The following is a 14,964-nucleotide window of genomic DNA, read 5'->3' on the forward strand; positions in this document are numbered from 1 at the left end:
GATTTCCAACATTCATTCATCGAAGTTGGAATAACATAGTTGCCGGTTCGGGTCCAAGATTGGTCAGTCAAGCAAAGATAGGACTCGACCAAACCTCTCCACGTTGGCCCTTCGAAATTGAACACCATCAGGAGGATTTCCTTGCGATACGGAGTACTTGGTGAATGAATTGATGACTGTGACGTTCAGGTCCACTAAATAGCTAGATGGCACTATTAAGTATAGTATATTTGATGTTTGGTTGCTTGGCTTGATGCCAGTAAGGGTTTGTTTGCATACCTCCTGAGCTCAGCCCCTGAAAAGTGTCATGGCAACCACTTAACTCCATGCTTATAATATCAACAGTGTCTACGTGACTTGTTCCCACACACATGTATCTCTACATGACATAGTATGTCTATTCAACGTCAAATGATTCCAATCCGCAAACAACCTCCAACCTTCTTCACAATCAACTTTTTACTTTCCTTTTTTTGTTGACCCCTTCAATCCTGCCTAGGCAATCCCCCATCATCCACACACACAAAAAAAAAGACCATCCTACCCATCCTACCCAACCAACCAACCTATCCTATTGATTCATTTCTTCCCCTTACTCGCGAGGTACTCGACATCTCCCAGCTCGCGCAGCTTCTCCGCCTTGACCAGGACCTCCTCCTCCATGTTGAGCTGGTACTTGACCATCTTCTCCTGGAATTCGGGCACCGAGGTCCCCAGGATGCGAATGGCCAGCAGGGCCGCGTTGGTCGAGTTGTTGATGCCCACCGTGGCGGTGGGAACGCCCCTCTGTTTTTGGCAAGTTAGTACGCAAGCAAGCAACAAACAAACAACTCAGTTGGTTAGGGGAGAGAGAGAGAGAGAGGAAAACGCACCGGCATCTGCACGATACTCAACAAACTATCCATCCCGTCCAGATGCGTCGCCTTGACCGGCACGCCGATGACGGGCAGCGGGGTCTCGGAGGACATCATGCCCGGCAGGTGGGCGGCGCCTCCGGCGGCCGCGATGATGACGCGGATGCCGCGGCCCGCAGCCTCGGCGGCGACCTGCATCATGCGCTTGGGCGTGCGGTGGGCTGAGGTAATGTCGAGCGTGTAGGGCACGCCGAACTCGCGCAGGATGTTGAGCCCGGCTTGGAGGACAGGGAGGTCCGAGTCGGAGCCCATTGTGACGAGGACGAGTGGGGAGGAGGTAGGTTGTGATGATGATGGTGGTGGGGCGGGAATGGAGGTGGTAGTGGAAGAAGAAGAAGAAGAAGAGGTGGTGGCTTTTGTTGGCGCGGATTCCTGGGTCGGGCGCAGGGTCTCCGTGGCGGCAGCGAGGCGGTCACGACGGAGCTGGTCGACGAGGTTGATGAAGGGCTGCGCCTTGGCTTCGAGGGCCTGAATCGTAGAGGTGCCCGTGAGGGTGATGTGGCCGATCTTGCGGCCGGGCTTGGACGCCTTGTTGTACAGGTGCAGGTAGACGTCCATGTCGTCGTCGAAGGTGTTGCGTGCGAGCTCTGCCAGAGGGATATGAGCATCCGGCGTGGCGCCACCGAGGATGTTGAGCATGATGGCTGACGAGACGCGGGGGGTGATGGCCTTGGGCACGGGCAGGTCCAGCACGGCGTGAATCTGCGCCTTGTACTGCGACATCTGCGGCACGGCCTCGATCGTGTAGTGGCCAGAGTTGTGCGGGCGAGGGGCCACTTCGTTGACCATCAGGGAACCTTCGGTGACAGGTTAGTCATGACTATTATCCGAACGAGGGTTGAAAGGCGATGACAGTCATACCATCCTCCAGGAGGAACATCTCGACAGCAAAGACGCCGCGGCCCCAGAGGGTGCTGACCACGTCTGTGGCAAGCTTCCGGGCTGCCTCACAGACAGACTCTGACACATCCCTCGGCGGCATGAAAACCTTGGTGCAAATGCTGTCCTCGTGGATGGTCTCGACGGCGGGATAGGCGACACAGGACTTCAGGTTCCCAGCGTCATCTTCGGTGCGGATGACCATGACGGCCAGTTCCTTGACAAAGTTGGCCCATTTCTCTGCGTACAAGCTCAACCCCTTCAGGGCGGCAGTGGCAGGCAAAAAGTCCTCCTCGCTGGAGACCTTGAAGTTTCCACGGCCGTCATAGCTCCCTTTCCGGGCCTTGACCATGAAGGGGAAGCCGAATTGGGCGGCGGCGTTGGCGAGAGAGTTCAGGGCGGCGGGGCCAGGCTCGATGGCGACCTGGTCAGCGATGGGGATGTGTCGGTCACTGTTGCGGAAGTGCTCCTTCTGAAGGAACTTGTCCTGGATGAGACGGATGGTCCTCCAAGAGGGGTGGACTGGCGGTTTGTGGATCTTAGAGGAGCCGTCGGCCTGCTTGATCTGGACGCCATTCTTCTCAATGTCCTCGAGGACTTCGGTGTCGACGTGCTCAATCTCAACCGACAAGACATCGGCATGAGCAGCCAGCTCCCGAATGCGTTCTGGGTCCTTGAAGGAGCCGGTGACATGGCGGTTTGTGTTATGGGCCTGCTTGGCCGGAGCCATGTCCTCGTCGAGGACGGCGATGTCGATGCCCAGGGGATTGGCCGCCTCGCACAGCATGCGGCCGAGCTGGCCGCCGCCCAGCAGGCCGATCACGGGGTTCTTGTGCGTCATGGCGGCTGTCTCTTTGGAGGATCCCACGCAGCCGGGATTGTGTTGGTGAGCGTCTGTGAGAGGTGCGAGTGTGAAATGGTGGTATCAAAATGACTCGAAATTCGAATTTTTGGTGTTGTAAGTCACTAAAAGTGGGGGATAACAGGGTTGATAGCCAATCAATGATCCGGACGGAGCTCTGTTTCGGCAATCGTGGTGGCATAGACCCCGCCATCGATTCGACATTTCATCTGCTTTCACTTTCCTCAAAACTTCATCTCAAGACAGTCATCATGCTTGGAATCCGAGGACACAGTCAACGGAGACGGAGAGAAATACCTATATGCTTTAGTTTTGCTTGTTTTCCAAAAGACTGAGGTTCCTGTTCTGTTACGAATCTCCATTGCTCCTTTTTATTTGTCTTTTTTTATGGCGGGGTAACCGTTGCCCCTCCATCCCGTACCATTGTTCCTCCTAGAGGTATTCAGTGCAGTGAACCCTTGACCTCACTCATACCACAACCCACCTCACGAAAATGGAAGAGCCACCAGAACTACAAGTTCCGGGAATTGTCCAGTAAGTCTGTTTATATGCGCTTAGTACCTATTACCTTGAATTATTGAGGCCGGGCACTTACATGTAGCTCACAGCCCTCTGAAACTCTTCGACATTGCCCGAAATGAAAAGCGCTTCCTCTATGCCTCAGCGCCCATGGTGCGCTACAGCAAGGCAAGTCACCGAATATCCATTTTATTTCATGCGGAAGCCTCTCTGACACTCAAAAGCTAGCCTTCCGTCAAACTGTCCATTACTATGGCACCGACCTGTGCTGGACACCCATGATACTGGCCAAGGAGTTCAACCGGAGCAGCCTTGCTCGAGACAGCGGTGCGTGAAACCACTAGCCCTGCCTCCGCAGTCATGTCAGTAACCTCTAACACGCCTCTCCAGACTTTACTATATCTACCGTCGCTCCCCAGCCGCCCACCATTGTCCAGTTCGGCGCCAACGTGCCACAGGAGCTCGCCCGCGCAGCCTCGCTCGTGGCCCCTTACAGCAGCGGCGTCGATCTCAACTGTGGCTGTCCCCAGGGATGGGCCTGCGCTGAGAACTTGGGTGCCGCTCTCATGCAGAAACGCGAGCTGGTGCGTGAGATGGTCGTTGAGACTCGCAAGCAGCTCGAACGCGATGGCTGGGCCGTTGGTAAGGAACCCGACATGAACAACCCCAAGGGGAGGACCGTGAGCGTCAAGATACGCATCCACAAGGATCTCCGGTAGGTTCACCAGGAGCTTTGAAGCTTTCACGAACCCATAAGCTCATCTCTAAACCCTTCTGCTCCCAGAAAAACCTGCGACTTCATCAGAACCCTCATAGGCCACCCCCATTGGCGCGACATTGACTTCATAACCATCCATCCGCGCACCCGCCAAACCCCATCCAGCGCCCCCATCAACCTCGAGGCCATCGAGGACCTCACTGAACGATACGGAACCCAAGTCCCCATCATCCTCTCAGGGGACGTCTTCGCCCTCGACGCCCTGCCATTCACCTCCCCCTTTCTCGGGGACCCGCCCACCTTCACCACCAACGTCAACCCCAAACCTTCCACCGCCACCACTACAGCCCCAGATGATAATAATCAAACACATCCTCTCAAACTAGCCCTCCCCAAACTCCGCGGCCTCATGTCCGCCCGCGCCCTGCTGCGCAACCCGGCCCTCTTCGCGGGGCACTCCACCTGCCCCTGGGACGCCGTCGAGACGTTCCTGTACTACGCGGCGCGCGCGCCCCTCCCGCACAAGCTCCTCCTGCACCACGTCGCCGAGATGTGCGGCCCCGGCATGGGCCCGGACAAGCGCAGCTTGCTGACGCGCGCCGAGAGGGCGAGGTTGCTCGAGTGCGGGAACATGCTGGATCTGGTGGACTTTTTGGAGGAGAAGAGGGGGAGAATAAAGACGAGAGACGGTGGGTTGTGATGTGAGGAGAGAAAGAGAGAGTGGGTGGTGGGAGGGGAGTTTGATGAGATCCGTGGGACTCTTGAGGATATTTGTTGGATCATTTTGAGAGATTTTCAGATTAAAGGGAGTCAGCTCAGGCTGAAAAAAGAGGCAGTGATCCAAACACACGCCATGGCCACGACTTAGTAGAAGGATGCAACATATCAAGAGCAACAGTGTATTCCTGTGCCATCAACTACACTGCATCTCCTGCTCTTCAGATGAGTGAATGAGTGAGCCAATTCTTGAGACAAGAAACAGGCTCCATAGAACACACCTGTAGCAGTGAGATAGGCATTGGCTGCCAAACGAATCTCATCTCCCATTCCATTGGTATGCTTTATCTCCACGAGGTAAATTAAATAGCAAAAACGAGGAAAAAACGCAAAACCATGGACGCCAAGTCACTACGCCAACAAACCCCCATTGCACGCGCGTGCAGAACCCTTCGCTGATGAAGAGACAAAAGGAAATTGAGCCCAGGGCACACACAAGTCCCCGAAGCCAATACATGCATGTCAAGAAAACAAATATTACTCCGAAACCTCCCCCTCGTCCACCTCCCCCTCCTCCGCGTCCAACCTCGCTCGTTTCCTCTCCTGCGCCTCCCCTTCTTCCGGATCCTGGCTCTGCCGCTTAGGCACCCTAGGCGACACCAATCCCTCCGGCACGCCGTTGACCCCGTCACCACCACCACCGCCTCCTCCGCCTCCGCGGTCGTGCGTTGAGAGATCGTTGGCGGCCGCCTTGAGCGCGGCGTCCGAATCGCCGGGGGCGTCTGACGCCTTGGCAGCAATAGATGATGACGGCTCTCCGGACGGTTGCTGCTGCTGCTGCTGTTCGGCTGTTTCCTCTTCCGACCGTCCGTTGATGCGAACAACCGGGGCGGCGGTGGAACGGGGGCTCTGCGTCGCGGCGCGGTCCTCGCCGGCGGCGGCGCCCAAGGGAGGCGGGGTGAGGCTCTGCTGGCTGGCGTCGAGGTCGAGGTGGCTGAGGCTGAGGGAGCCGCGGCGGCGGGTGTTTTCGAGATTGAACTCGGGGGAAGGGGGCACCTCCTTGGAGTCGGGCTTGCGCAGGGGGTTTTCCCTGTAAAAGGCGCAGACGAGGCGGACGGCGTTGGCGGCGTTGGTTTCGTTGGCGCGCAGGTGGCGCCACCAGGGCTCGCCGTTAACGTCGTCGATTTTTTCCTTGGTGACGACCGAGGCGAAGAAGAGCGCGGCGATGGCCACGTCGCGCGCCGTCAGCAGCAGCGGCAGGACCGTCAAGCAGGCGTCGTTGCAGAAGGCCCACACGGCGTCGCGTACCCGCTTGTTCTGCCGCACGCCCAGCTGGCCCATCATGTCGTGCAGGTGGTGGTACGGGTTGTCGACCATGAGATCGAACGTCAGCGTTTCCAGCATGAGCTCCTCGTATGCGAGGATGCTGTCGCGCCACTTCCAGTACTCCTTGCTTTGCTCGTCGATAATGAGCCGAACGTTCTTTTGGGCCACCTTTGCGACGGCGATGATGAGGTCTTTTGTCTTGCGACAATGCTCCTCCGTCTTATTCGCAAGGAAGAGCGCGGTGGCTGCGATATTCTAGACGGAGAAAAAACAATGTTAGCGACACTTGCCAGACAAGAAAGAAACCCTGCGTCGGTCGTCTTTCCGTACATAATGGTGAATGCCGCCCTTCTCCTCGACCATGCTGAAGCGCATATAGAAGCGGTGGAAGAAGACGCCGGCGACCCATAATGTTATCTGCGGGATATCCAGCATGATGCCCGCCTGGTAGATGAAGTTGACGCCCTTGGCCCTGCGCACGCGCTCCTCGGCGATGGGCAGGCCGTCGATGATGCTGGGGGTGCTGACGACCTCGTCAGCGGTGAAGAACCATTGGTTCGGCCTCGGCTGTTGTGATCGCGGCGGGCTGGACTGCGAAGGCGACGGCGCGCTCCTGCGCGACTGGGGCCGAGGAGGGGATGTCCTTGAGGACTGTGTGGGCGGGGAGGGGACGGCGGGGGGAATGTCGCGCCGCCGTGACGGCGACCTCGAGAGGCGGCTGATGGCGGGCGGCACCGGTTTCGCCGGCAGAGAGGGCGGCTGGTACCCCTCACGGGGCGGCCGATACCTGTCGATGTTGGACATTGGGTGGGTTTGTGGACTCGTCCTTTCGCACGCCGAGTCGGTTGATGAGGGTGGTTCGAGAGAAGAAGCGATGGCGACCGATCGCAGGGCGACTCGAGGGTTTGTATCAGAGCGCTGGAGGTCGGCAGACCTGCATTGACGGTGTCGCTATTCGGAGGACAATAGGAAATCAGATGGCGAGATGGAGGAAGTCAACAAAACAAGAGTGAAGAATGTTTCGAGGTTGAGTGAGCTATGAGCTTTTTGAGTTTGCAGTCCGGCAGTTGAACCGCCGAACTTGGAACTTGCGCTGTCGTCGTCTGAGCTGCCAGCGCGCCGCTATCGCTCCTTATCGCAGCCAGCTGACCCACACACATGCTCCCACCAAGGCTTGGCATTACGATATCTTACATAGATTACGGTATTGTGTAGCATACATTACGCCCCTGGTGACAAGGTCAAGGAGCTTGCGATGGTACTCCATAGAGGGTATCTGAGAGTGGTACAGACAGACATCATGGCATGCCTCAAGTGGCCCCTTAAAAACTCTAATCGTCACCATACATGCCTTTCATGTCATTCCGGCCCCACAGCTTGACGGTCCGATCATGGCCACCACTCACGATCCATCTGCCGTCTCTGCTGATATCAACGCTGGCCACAGGACCTGTATGACCCGAGAGCATCTGGATGAGCGCCCAGTCGTCCGCCGAAAAGATGTTGACCTTGTGGTCGAAGCCTGCCGACACGACAAAAGTAGACGACTTTTTGGGTATCTGCGCGCCCTTCTCGTCGACGCCCGGCGGGATACCGTCAAGCGGATCATCCAAGCCCTTGAACCACCTCACGTCGGCCACGGCGCTCGTGTGCGCCCCGATAGCCCCCGTGCGCTGCACCTTCCTCACGTCCCAGCACTTGATCCACCCGTCGGCCGACGCCGTCAGTACGCGGTGGCCATCCGAGCCCCAGTCCAGACCATAGATGGGCTTGATGTGGCCGTCGGTGCCGCCATCCAGGATCATGACGGTCCTGCCAGACCGAAGATCCCAGACCCTCCCGATGCTGTCTAGACCCGCGCTTGCCAGCAGCGATCCGTCGGTATTGAAGCTGACGGCATAGACTCCCCGGGAGTGCCCCTCTTGCAGAAGCAATTCCGTACCCGTCTCAACATCCCACAGGCGCCACGACGTGTCCTCCGAGGCGGACGCTAGCCACTTTCCAGATGGGTGGAACTCGACGCGGCACACACGCTGAGAGTGTCCTGCGAGCGTGGCAAGGGGCGTGTCCTGCGTCAGAGACCACAGATTCACTTGTCCCTCGGCGCCGCCAGAAGCGAGGTTGACGGTGCTTTCGGACACGTTAGACCCGTCCAGAGTAGATCCTGGCATCCACGAGATGCCGCTGATCTTGTTGGTGTGGCCTCGGTAGGTGCGCTTGTGCTCCAGGGACGGCACGTCGATCAGCTTCACTTGGCCGCCCCAATTGCCTGTCGCCAGCAGCTTCCCGCTCGGCGATATCCTCACCATGCTGACGTGGCGGTCGCCGGCCGTCTGACTGCCCTGAAGCTCAAATGTCTGCAGGCGCTCCCTGATCTCTTTGCGATGCTTGACGTGTGTTCGCAACGGAATTGTGGCTTCCTTCTTCTGGAATTCGATGCGACGCTTCGCCCGGGGGATCGAGTACTGGGCGATTTGTATCCGAGCTTGAAGCAGCTCTTCCGAGCCTTTGGAATAGAACTCCTCCTCCTGTTCCTCGGCTTCCTCCTCCTCTTCCTGGGCATCTTTCATCTCGACATCGGCACGCTCGCCGCCAGCAGCCTGCTGTTCGTGGACCTGGGCGGCCAGGAGCTCTCGGAGTCGGTCGCGGCGATCGGCTGGGCCCTCTCCGAAGAGCGTGATGGGCTCTCCAAGCTCTCGAAGCTTCGCTCGTACTCGTCCATCGTCGGTGGGAACGGCAATCGTCGCGGCTAACCTCTTGCGCTCAAACTGTGACAGCAGGGCCGAAGCCTTCTCGGGCGCAATTCCTGAAGTGGCGCCTGGGATGTCATAGTCGTGATCGATGGCTGGGAGGTGTTAGCAGCCTGGAAACAATCTGTCGGGAGTTCGGTGGGTGCACGTACGGATGTTATTTATGTCAATGCCGCCTCGGTCCTGATCAAAGCACCATGTCAACAAACTGTCTCCCGCGTCTTGGACTGCTCGATATCGGCGAAGATTTTGGGCTACTCACCTCTGCTTCAGCATCTTCCACATATGCTCTTCGAGATGGGTGCATCATGTTTGCGACTTTTTATTAGGGACCACTGGTTCTGTAAAAGGCGTTGCAGAATCATGAACTGGCCCCGAGCCCGAGCTTGGAATGTGTTCGAGTTCGAAAGTAGCTTGACATCAACAATTGATGCGACCACCCATGCAGTAACGTATCGTAATGAACAGGGGTCAGATTTCATATTTGTGACATTCCGGTAACATTCCGCCATGAATTCGGAGTAACCCTAACCCTCAAGACTCCTGGTGCTGCCGAAGCAAACCGCTTGACCCCGATGCCATCCCGTCATGCGAACCCCTGGGTCTGGCGTCGCTGCCAGCCGCCGAGCGCTGGCATAAAAGGAACTTATTAGGTAATTGATGGATCGGCTAGCACACAACCGCGGAGGGCTTTTCCCATGCAATTTGCGACTTTGTGCCCAACTACTCCGATCCCGTGTGTGTTGCTGAGGATTGGGTTGAGGTGGTCAGAGGAAATAAGACGGACGGTGGACGGAGTGGACGGACACGCCGCTCAGGGAGGGCAGAGCCACGACCGCCGAAGTAGGCGGTATGACTGCATCAGGCAGCCCATTATCCATCAGGCTGTGGAAGGTAACACCAAAAGTCCAAAAGACAAGGACAGCAAACTCGCCACATCCGTCGAAAAAAGGAGCATCTCCCGATGTCCCGAAAATCCCAGGAGATGAGGCTATTCCCGTCCTCGCTGTATTTATGTACATACATACAAAAACCCCTCATGGTGAACAGCATGAATGGTGAGAAAGAACCTGGAATCGGGAACGCCGGGCAAGTCGCACCAAGTCGCATTCCTCAGAGCCTCCAGCTTCCCCAGATCGTCCTGTGCGCAGGGGAGGGCGCCAAACAGGGCGACGATCTCAGCCCTGAAATCGATCTGCGCCGCCCAGCGTGCCAGGTGGCCCGCTGTCTCGCAGCGCGACCTGGCCAATCATAGCGCGCAGAAATTCTTTTTTGGGATTTTTTTGGTTCCTGACAGCCGAGCATGTGAGCCGCCCGCGCACTTGCCCTGAAGGAATAAAGACTCCGTCCTGTCTCATTGTCTTGAAGACTTTCCTTTTTTTCTACCCCCCGACTTGACGTCACCACAGTTATTCGACCACGACGTATTCCGAACCGCCAGACCTGCCATTCAATGCCTTCGAAAGCGACTGCGCAAGATAACTCCGCCTCTTTCTTCAAATACCAGATGCGTGTGATTCCGAGCCACAAGGGACTGAGCCAGAACACCGAGAAGCGCGCTGACGCCGGACGGCGCCGTGGAAAGGCTTGAACGATTTCTCCTCCAGTCTACGAGTCTCGGCTATCCGTCGGGGCTGTAGACTGTCTTGTCGAGTGATCGAGAAAGCGACCCTTTTATGACCACCTGCCCTGCGCCCTGAAGCGCCTCAACCATGATGTCCCAGGCTGCCCCCGCGCGCAATGTTGTGCGTGGGTTCAACATCGGCACCCCCATCATCACCACCACCGATGACGACTCGGATTTTGTCCCCACGCTGAACGGCGCCGGTCAGCCTGGCGGCAAGAAGAAGAGGCGCACCAAGAAGACCAAGAAGGCGCCCGCTCATGTCGTCTCTTCCCCTCTGGCCAGTGTGACTTCCAGCCCCGCCATGACACCTGTCCTCGGTCCTCAGGACGGCATGGGGGGCATCAGTCGCCTGCGCAAACAGCTTGAGGGCTTGAACGTCGCGACTCAGTCCCCAGCCAAGTCGACGTCAACTGCTGGTCGGACTACCGCATGGGCCTACGCCTCGACTGTCCCTTCGACCGTCGCTTCGACCGCCGCCTCGTCTGTTGCGCCAACGGTCGCATCGTCTCGTACTGCCTCGATAACCGGCAGCGACTCCCCTCTGGCCTTTAACGAGGCCACCACGAGCTTCAGTGCTCCGCCGAAGTATCGTTCAAACAGCGCCGCATCGAGCCAAGACGAAACGGCCTCCCAGGCCAGCACGCAGCGTGTCGAAATCAACGTCAACGAGTTCACGAGCGATGAAGTGAAGGAGCGCTCTGCCGACGGTTCGCTTCAGCCGCCTCGTAAGATGACGGCTGCTGATTTCGAGCCGATTCGCTGCTTGGGAAAAGGGTCTTACGGCACTGTCATTCTCGTGAAGGAGCGCAGCACCGGCCGCCTTTTCGCCCAGAAGCAGTTCAAGAAGGCGTCGCTCGTGGTCAACAGCGCCCTCATTGACCAGGCCATGACGGAGCGCCAAATCCTGGAAAGCATCAACCGCCATCCCTTTGTGGTCACGTTGTACTACGCCTTCCAGGACCAGGAGAAGCTCTACCTGATCCTCGAGTACGGTCAGGGCGGCGAGCTGTTCCACCATCTCAGCATGGAACGCATGTTCTCCGAGGAGAAGGCTGCCTTTTACATGGCAGAGGTGGTTCTGGCCCTCGAATATCTCCACAACACGCTGGGTGTTGTGTATCGCGACTTGAAGCCCGAGAACTGCCTTCTTGATGCGGACGGCCATCTCCTGCTTACTGACTTTGGCCTCTCCAAGGTTGCTGTGGAATCGGAGGATTGCGCCTCACTCTTGGGCACCGCCGATTACATGGCCCCTGAGATTATTCAGGGCAAGAAGTATGGAAAGGCTGTTGACTGTAAGTTTTCAACGTTTGCTCGACTGCATGCAATGGCAAGCTAACTCTCCGTTTCTTACAGGGTGGGCTCTCGGAGTGCTTGGATACGACCTCATGGTGGGCGGGACGCCCTTCCACGGGGCCAACATCGCCAAGACTCAGGAGAACATTGTCAAGAAGAAGCCGACGATGCCCTACTTCCTGAGCCCCGACGCAAAGGACCTTCTCACCCGTCTCCTCCGTAAGGACCCCACCAAGCGCCTGGGCGCCAACATGCCCAAGGATCTCGAGACCATCAAGAAGCATCGCTTCTTCCGCAAGATCGACTGGCGCAAGCTGGCGGCCCGCGAGCTCACGCCCCCCATCCAACCCATCATCACGGACCCGGAACTGGCCGAGAACTTTGACGACGCCTTCACCGATGCGCCCCTCAGCCCGGTCGTGACCCGGGCCGTCCCGTTCACGCAGAAGCCCAACAACAGCTTCTGCAGCGGCCGCTCGAGTAGCCATGGCGGCTCGACAACCTCGGGTCCGTCGGGCAGCGTCGGGACGGATTCTCGCTCCTGCTCGCGCAGCAGCAACGAGAGCCAGGACGACCCGTTCCGGGGGTTCAGTTTCGTGGCGCCCAGCGCGTTTCTTCAGCATGGCTTGTTTGAGGGATAGGATGAGGGGGAAGGGTTGGGACGCTCTGCATTGTTGCTGGTGACGATTTTCGGCGTGGGCGCTTGGGTTTGGATTGGCAATTCAACCTTTGCATGGCGTTTGGGGAATGGCGTAAGCAAACTAGCAAAAGATAGTTCTAGTTCGGGTATGATGATACAACAATGGGCATTGAATGAGATCCCTTGCTTGAGATTCATTGTGAACATCCAACCCGAGATTTCCTCCGTATGGCATAGTCAGAGGGTTGGAAAATCAAGTGCACATACAACCCTGTTTCTTCTCAAACAAAACGTGGACGGGATGGTCGTGGGCATCGCGTGGATCGGAGTACCTACCTACCTTGCTTTCTGTTGGGCCGGATGTTGCTGGCGTCCCTCTCTCATCGTCCGCTTACCAAAGTTGTGAGATGAAGAAGGCATTGCGGACCAGGTGAGCTGACGTATGTACAGGGTGACACACCAGGGTGACGAACGCTCACAGACATAACATCATGGTAATAGCCCGACGGGGAATTTTCACTCACCATGGACATTGTCCAGGCCGAAGGCCCTAGGTGCATGTTTCCGTCCCGTCCGCTCCATCACACCGCCAGGTTCGGGTAGTTTCATGTTCCAGATCGTCGTCACCCCGCCCGTGAAGGCCTGAGAGAAGAAGATGAAGAAAATTGGAAGAGTGACGCGTAACCGCTCCTCTTGGCCATGTTGTGGTTCCTGCAGAGTTCCCAGGGAAGCAGCTTGTCGGATCGTATTGGACCGGGGGTGAAAGGCGTCTTGAGTCGGAAGGCGAGAGATGACGACGACGCAACTTAAGTCTTGTACAGGTATCAGGTATCTGAGGGCAGGCCGGGGACCGTACCAAGGACTGAATGGGCTCGGTGAAGTGCCCGCTCAGGTAACATTCGTATAGCCGAGGGACGGGGAGAGAGGAGGATCACGAAGAGATGGAGACCGGATTAGAGGGGGGCAGGGAAGGTGATGATGGTTGAAGAACCGATCCTTGATGAGTGGCCTGCGGACGTGGTGACAGGAAGGTGGAACGTACCCGGGCCGTCTTCATCCTCTTCTATGCAGCGACGGCAGGCTGTGAAGCTTCCATCATCACGCTCTGGCTCCAGGGCATACAGAAGGCAAGTGCGTGCAAGGCCAAGTGCCCAGCACGAACCTGCTGTGAAAAGCGGTAGTCGACAGGATCGATTTCATACAAAAATCCGACTTACTAACAGATGGTACTTCTGACGCTCCCGCCATGCTCCTTCCTCTCTTTCTCTCTCTCAGCTGTTATCTGCAAGAGTTTGGAGTTTGGCGGAGTACGTAGTTGTTCCCGTGGGTGGGTACCTAGGGAGGCAGCAACCTTCTCTCGACTCCGAGCCGGAAGGTGCCTGACCTTGTGGTCTCTTGCGGAATCTGAGGCACTCCTACCCAGTTACCTGAGTTTCTGCCCCGTGGATTGAAAGGGGCGGCCAATTACACGCAACTCCGGAGTCAACCGCGGGACAAGCCGTCGGAGGAAGTGTACCGCCTAGGTGTGACAACACCAACGTAAGGTTGACTCTTTGATATCCATGCGGCTCATGAAACACAGTCCGAAACGCCTAGCACAGCTGTATAGGTACCCTCCAACTCGTCGGCTTGCAAGCAGTCAGTGTCGAATAGCTGCCCAACGGAAAGAAAGGTAGCCGTGGGAGGTTGGTTGTTGTGAAGCTTTTTGCTTCTTTGTCGATCACCCACTGATCCCACTGATTGAGATGTAGGGTTGTACTACGTACATTCAGCCCGTCATGTTTCTTTGTATGCATGTATGTACATACATATAAGCGGACAGCATTTGGGGAAGTCCGCGCGCTGCCTTCGGCACCCACTCCCCCCCTACCAACCACTGCCGCCTACTAGTACTGCCTACCGCAGCATGGCCATGGGCACCAAGAATCTGGAACCCATGCGGCAAGTGCATATGTCTACGGCATTTCTCCGCATCCATTGTATGTAGATCTCAAGGTTGGTTGGACGTTGACCTCTGTACGGAGCACATCCACTGATGGCAGCCCGCGGGCCGGTCGGTCAGCCACTCCCTAGCGGTTGGCTGCTGCACGACCTTCCCGCCGCAAAGATCTTACTCACGCCTGACAAATAAACCTGAGAACCTTGGCTTGCTGTCGCGAGGAGAGTAGTACGTAGGCACATCGACAGACACGAGGGACTTCTCAGACACTTGCCGCCTCTTCTACTGTTGAACAAACCAGAAACATATGTTTTAGGGAACGGAAAAGACAACCGCCGCCAAGGTGACCCGTTGTCGTCATCATGTATGTAGGTACAGGGACCGGGGCGTGCTGCTCTCCGTCTTGGGCAACCAACAAGTCAATGTGAAGTGAGATTGAGAGGCGGAAATATACGTAGGAAGTTGCACCTGGTATGTATGTACAACAGAGCTGGCTGAGTTTTCGTTGCGACGGAGGTCCGTCCCTGACTTAGGGGGTCAGCAGAGTGAGACGGTCGAACAGCCCGTCTTTGTCATCTTGTATGCTTTGATGACGAGGACGGATCCGCGTCGTCGCCAGTTAAGTCGGTTGCATTCTTATCCTGATGAGATGTAAAAGAATAGGACAACTACTTTGGGGGACAGGACCAAAGAAGCGGTAGGTATTAGGTACCGAGACTTATTTGTCTCACTTCACCTCCATACCCTCTATGTGCAAGAATGCAGGTCTGCCCACCA

The 14,964-nt window shown here is 56.9% G+C and overlaps 5 protein-coding genes across 5 annotated transcripts; 2 read left to right on the forward strand and 3 right to left on the reverse strand.

Moving 5' to 3' along the window:
* Nucleotides 1-579: 579 nt before the first annotated feature.
* On the reverse strand, nt 580-2,634 carry VTJ04DRAFT_1445 (uncharacterized protein; the record flags this gene model as incomplete). The annotated part of the gene is made up of 3 exons (XM_069359133.1): nt 580-786; nt 873-1,711; nt 1,776-2,634. 3 exons carry the CDS (start codon nt 2,632-2,634, stop codon nt 580-582), a joined length of 1,905 nt encoding a protein of 634 aa, XP_069224053.1.
* A 514-nt stretch (nt 2,635-3,148) lies between these two features.
* VTJ04DRAFT_1446 (uncharacterized protein) lies at nt 3,149-4,592 on the forward strand (the record flags this gene model as incomplete). Its single annotated transcript, XM_069359134.1, has 5 exons — nt 3,149-3,189; nt 3,264-3,342; nt 3,399-3,501; nt 3,565-3,889; nt 3,959-4,592. 5 exons carry the CDS (start codon nt 3,149-3,151, stop codon nt 4,590-4,592), a joined length of 1,182 nt encoding a protein of 393 aa, XP_069224054.1.
* A 554-nt stretch (nt 4,593-5,146) lies between these two features.
* VTJ04DRAFT_1447 (uncharacterized protein) lies at nt 5,147-6,739 on the reverse strand (the record flags this gene model as incomplete). Its single annotated transcript, XM_069359135.1, has 2 exons — nt 5,147-6,190; nt 6,266-6,739. The coding sequence occupies 2 exons, from the start codon at nt 6,737-6,739 to the stop codon at nt 5,147-5,149; spliced, it is 1,518 nt and encodes a 505-aa protein (XP_069224055.1).
* A 527-nt stretch (nt 6,740-7,266) lies between these two features.
* VTJ04DRAFT_1448 (uncharacterized protein) lies at nt 7,267-8,995 on the reverse strand (the record flags this gene model as incomplete). Its single annotated transcript, XM_069359136.1, has 3 exons — nt 7,267-8,780; nt 8,838-8,868; nt 8,948-8,995. 3 exons carry the CDS (start codon nt 8,993-8,995, stop codon nt 7,267-7,269), a joined length of 1,593 nt encoding a protein of 530 aa, XP_069224056.1.
* A 1,402-nt stretch (nt 8,996-10,397) lies between these two features.
* Nucleotides 10,398-12,249, forward strand: VTJ04DRAFT_1449 (uncharacterized protein; the record flags this gene model as incomplete). Its single annotated transcript, XM_069359137.1, has 2 exons — nt 10,398-11,607; nt 11,669-12,249. 2 exons carry the CDS (start codon nt 10,398-10,400, stop codon nt 12,247-12,249), a joined length of 1,791 nt encoding a protein of 596 aa, XP_069224057.1.
* Nucleotides 12,250-14,964: the final 2,715 nt, after the last annotated feature.

Source organism: Mycothermus thermophilus (assembly GCF_041956435.1).
Source record: "Mycothermus thermophilus strain CBS 625.91 unplaced genomic scaffold VTJ04scaffold_1, whole genome shotgun sequence".
Lineage (NCBI taxonomy): Eukaryota > Fungi > Ascomycota > Sordariomycetes > Sordariales > Chaetomiaceae > Mycothermus > Mycothermus thermophilus.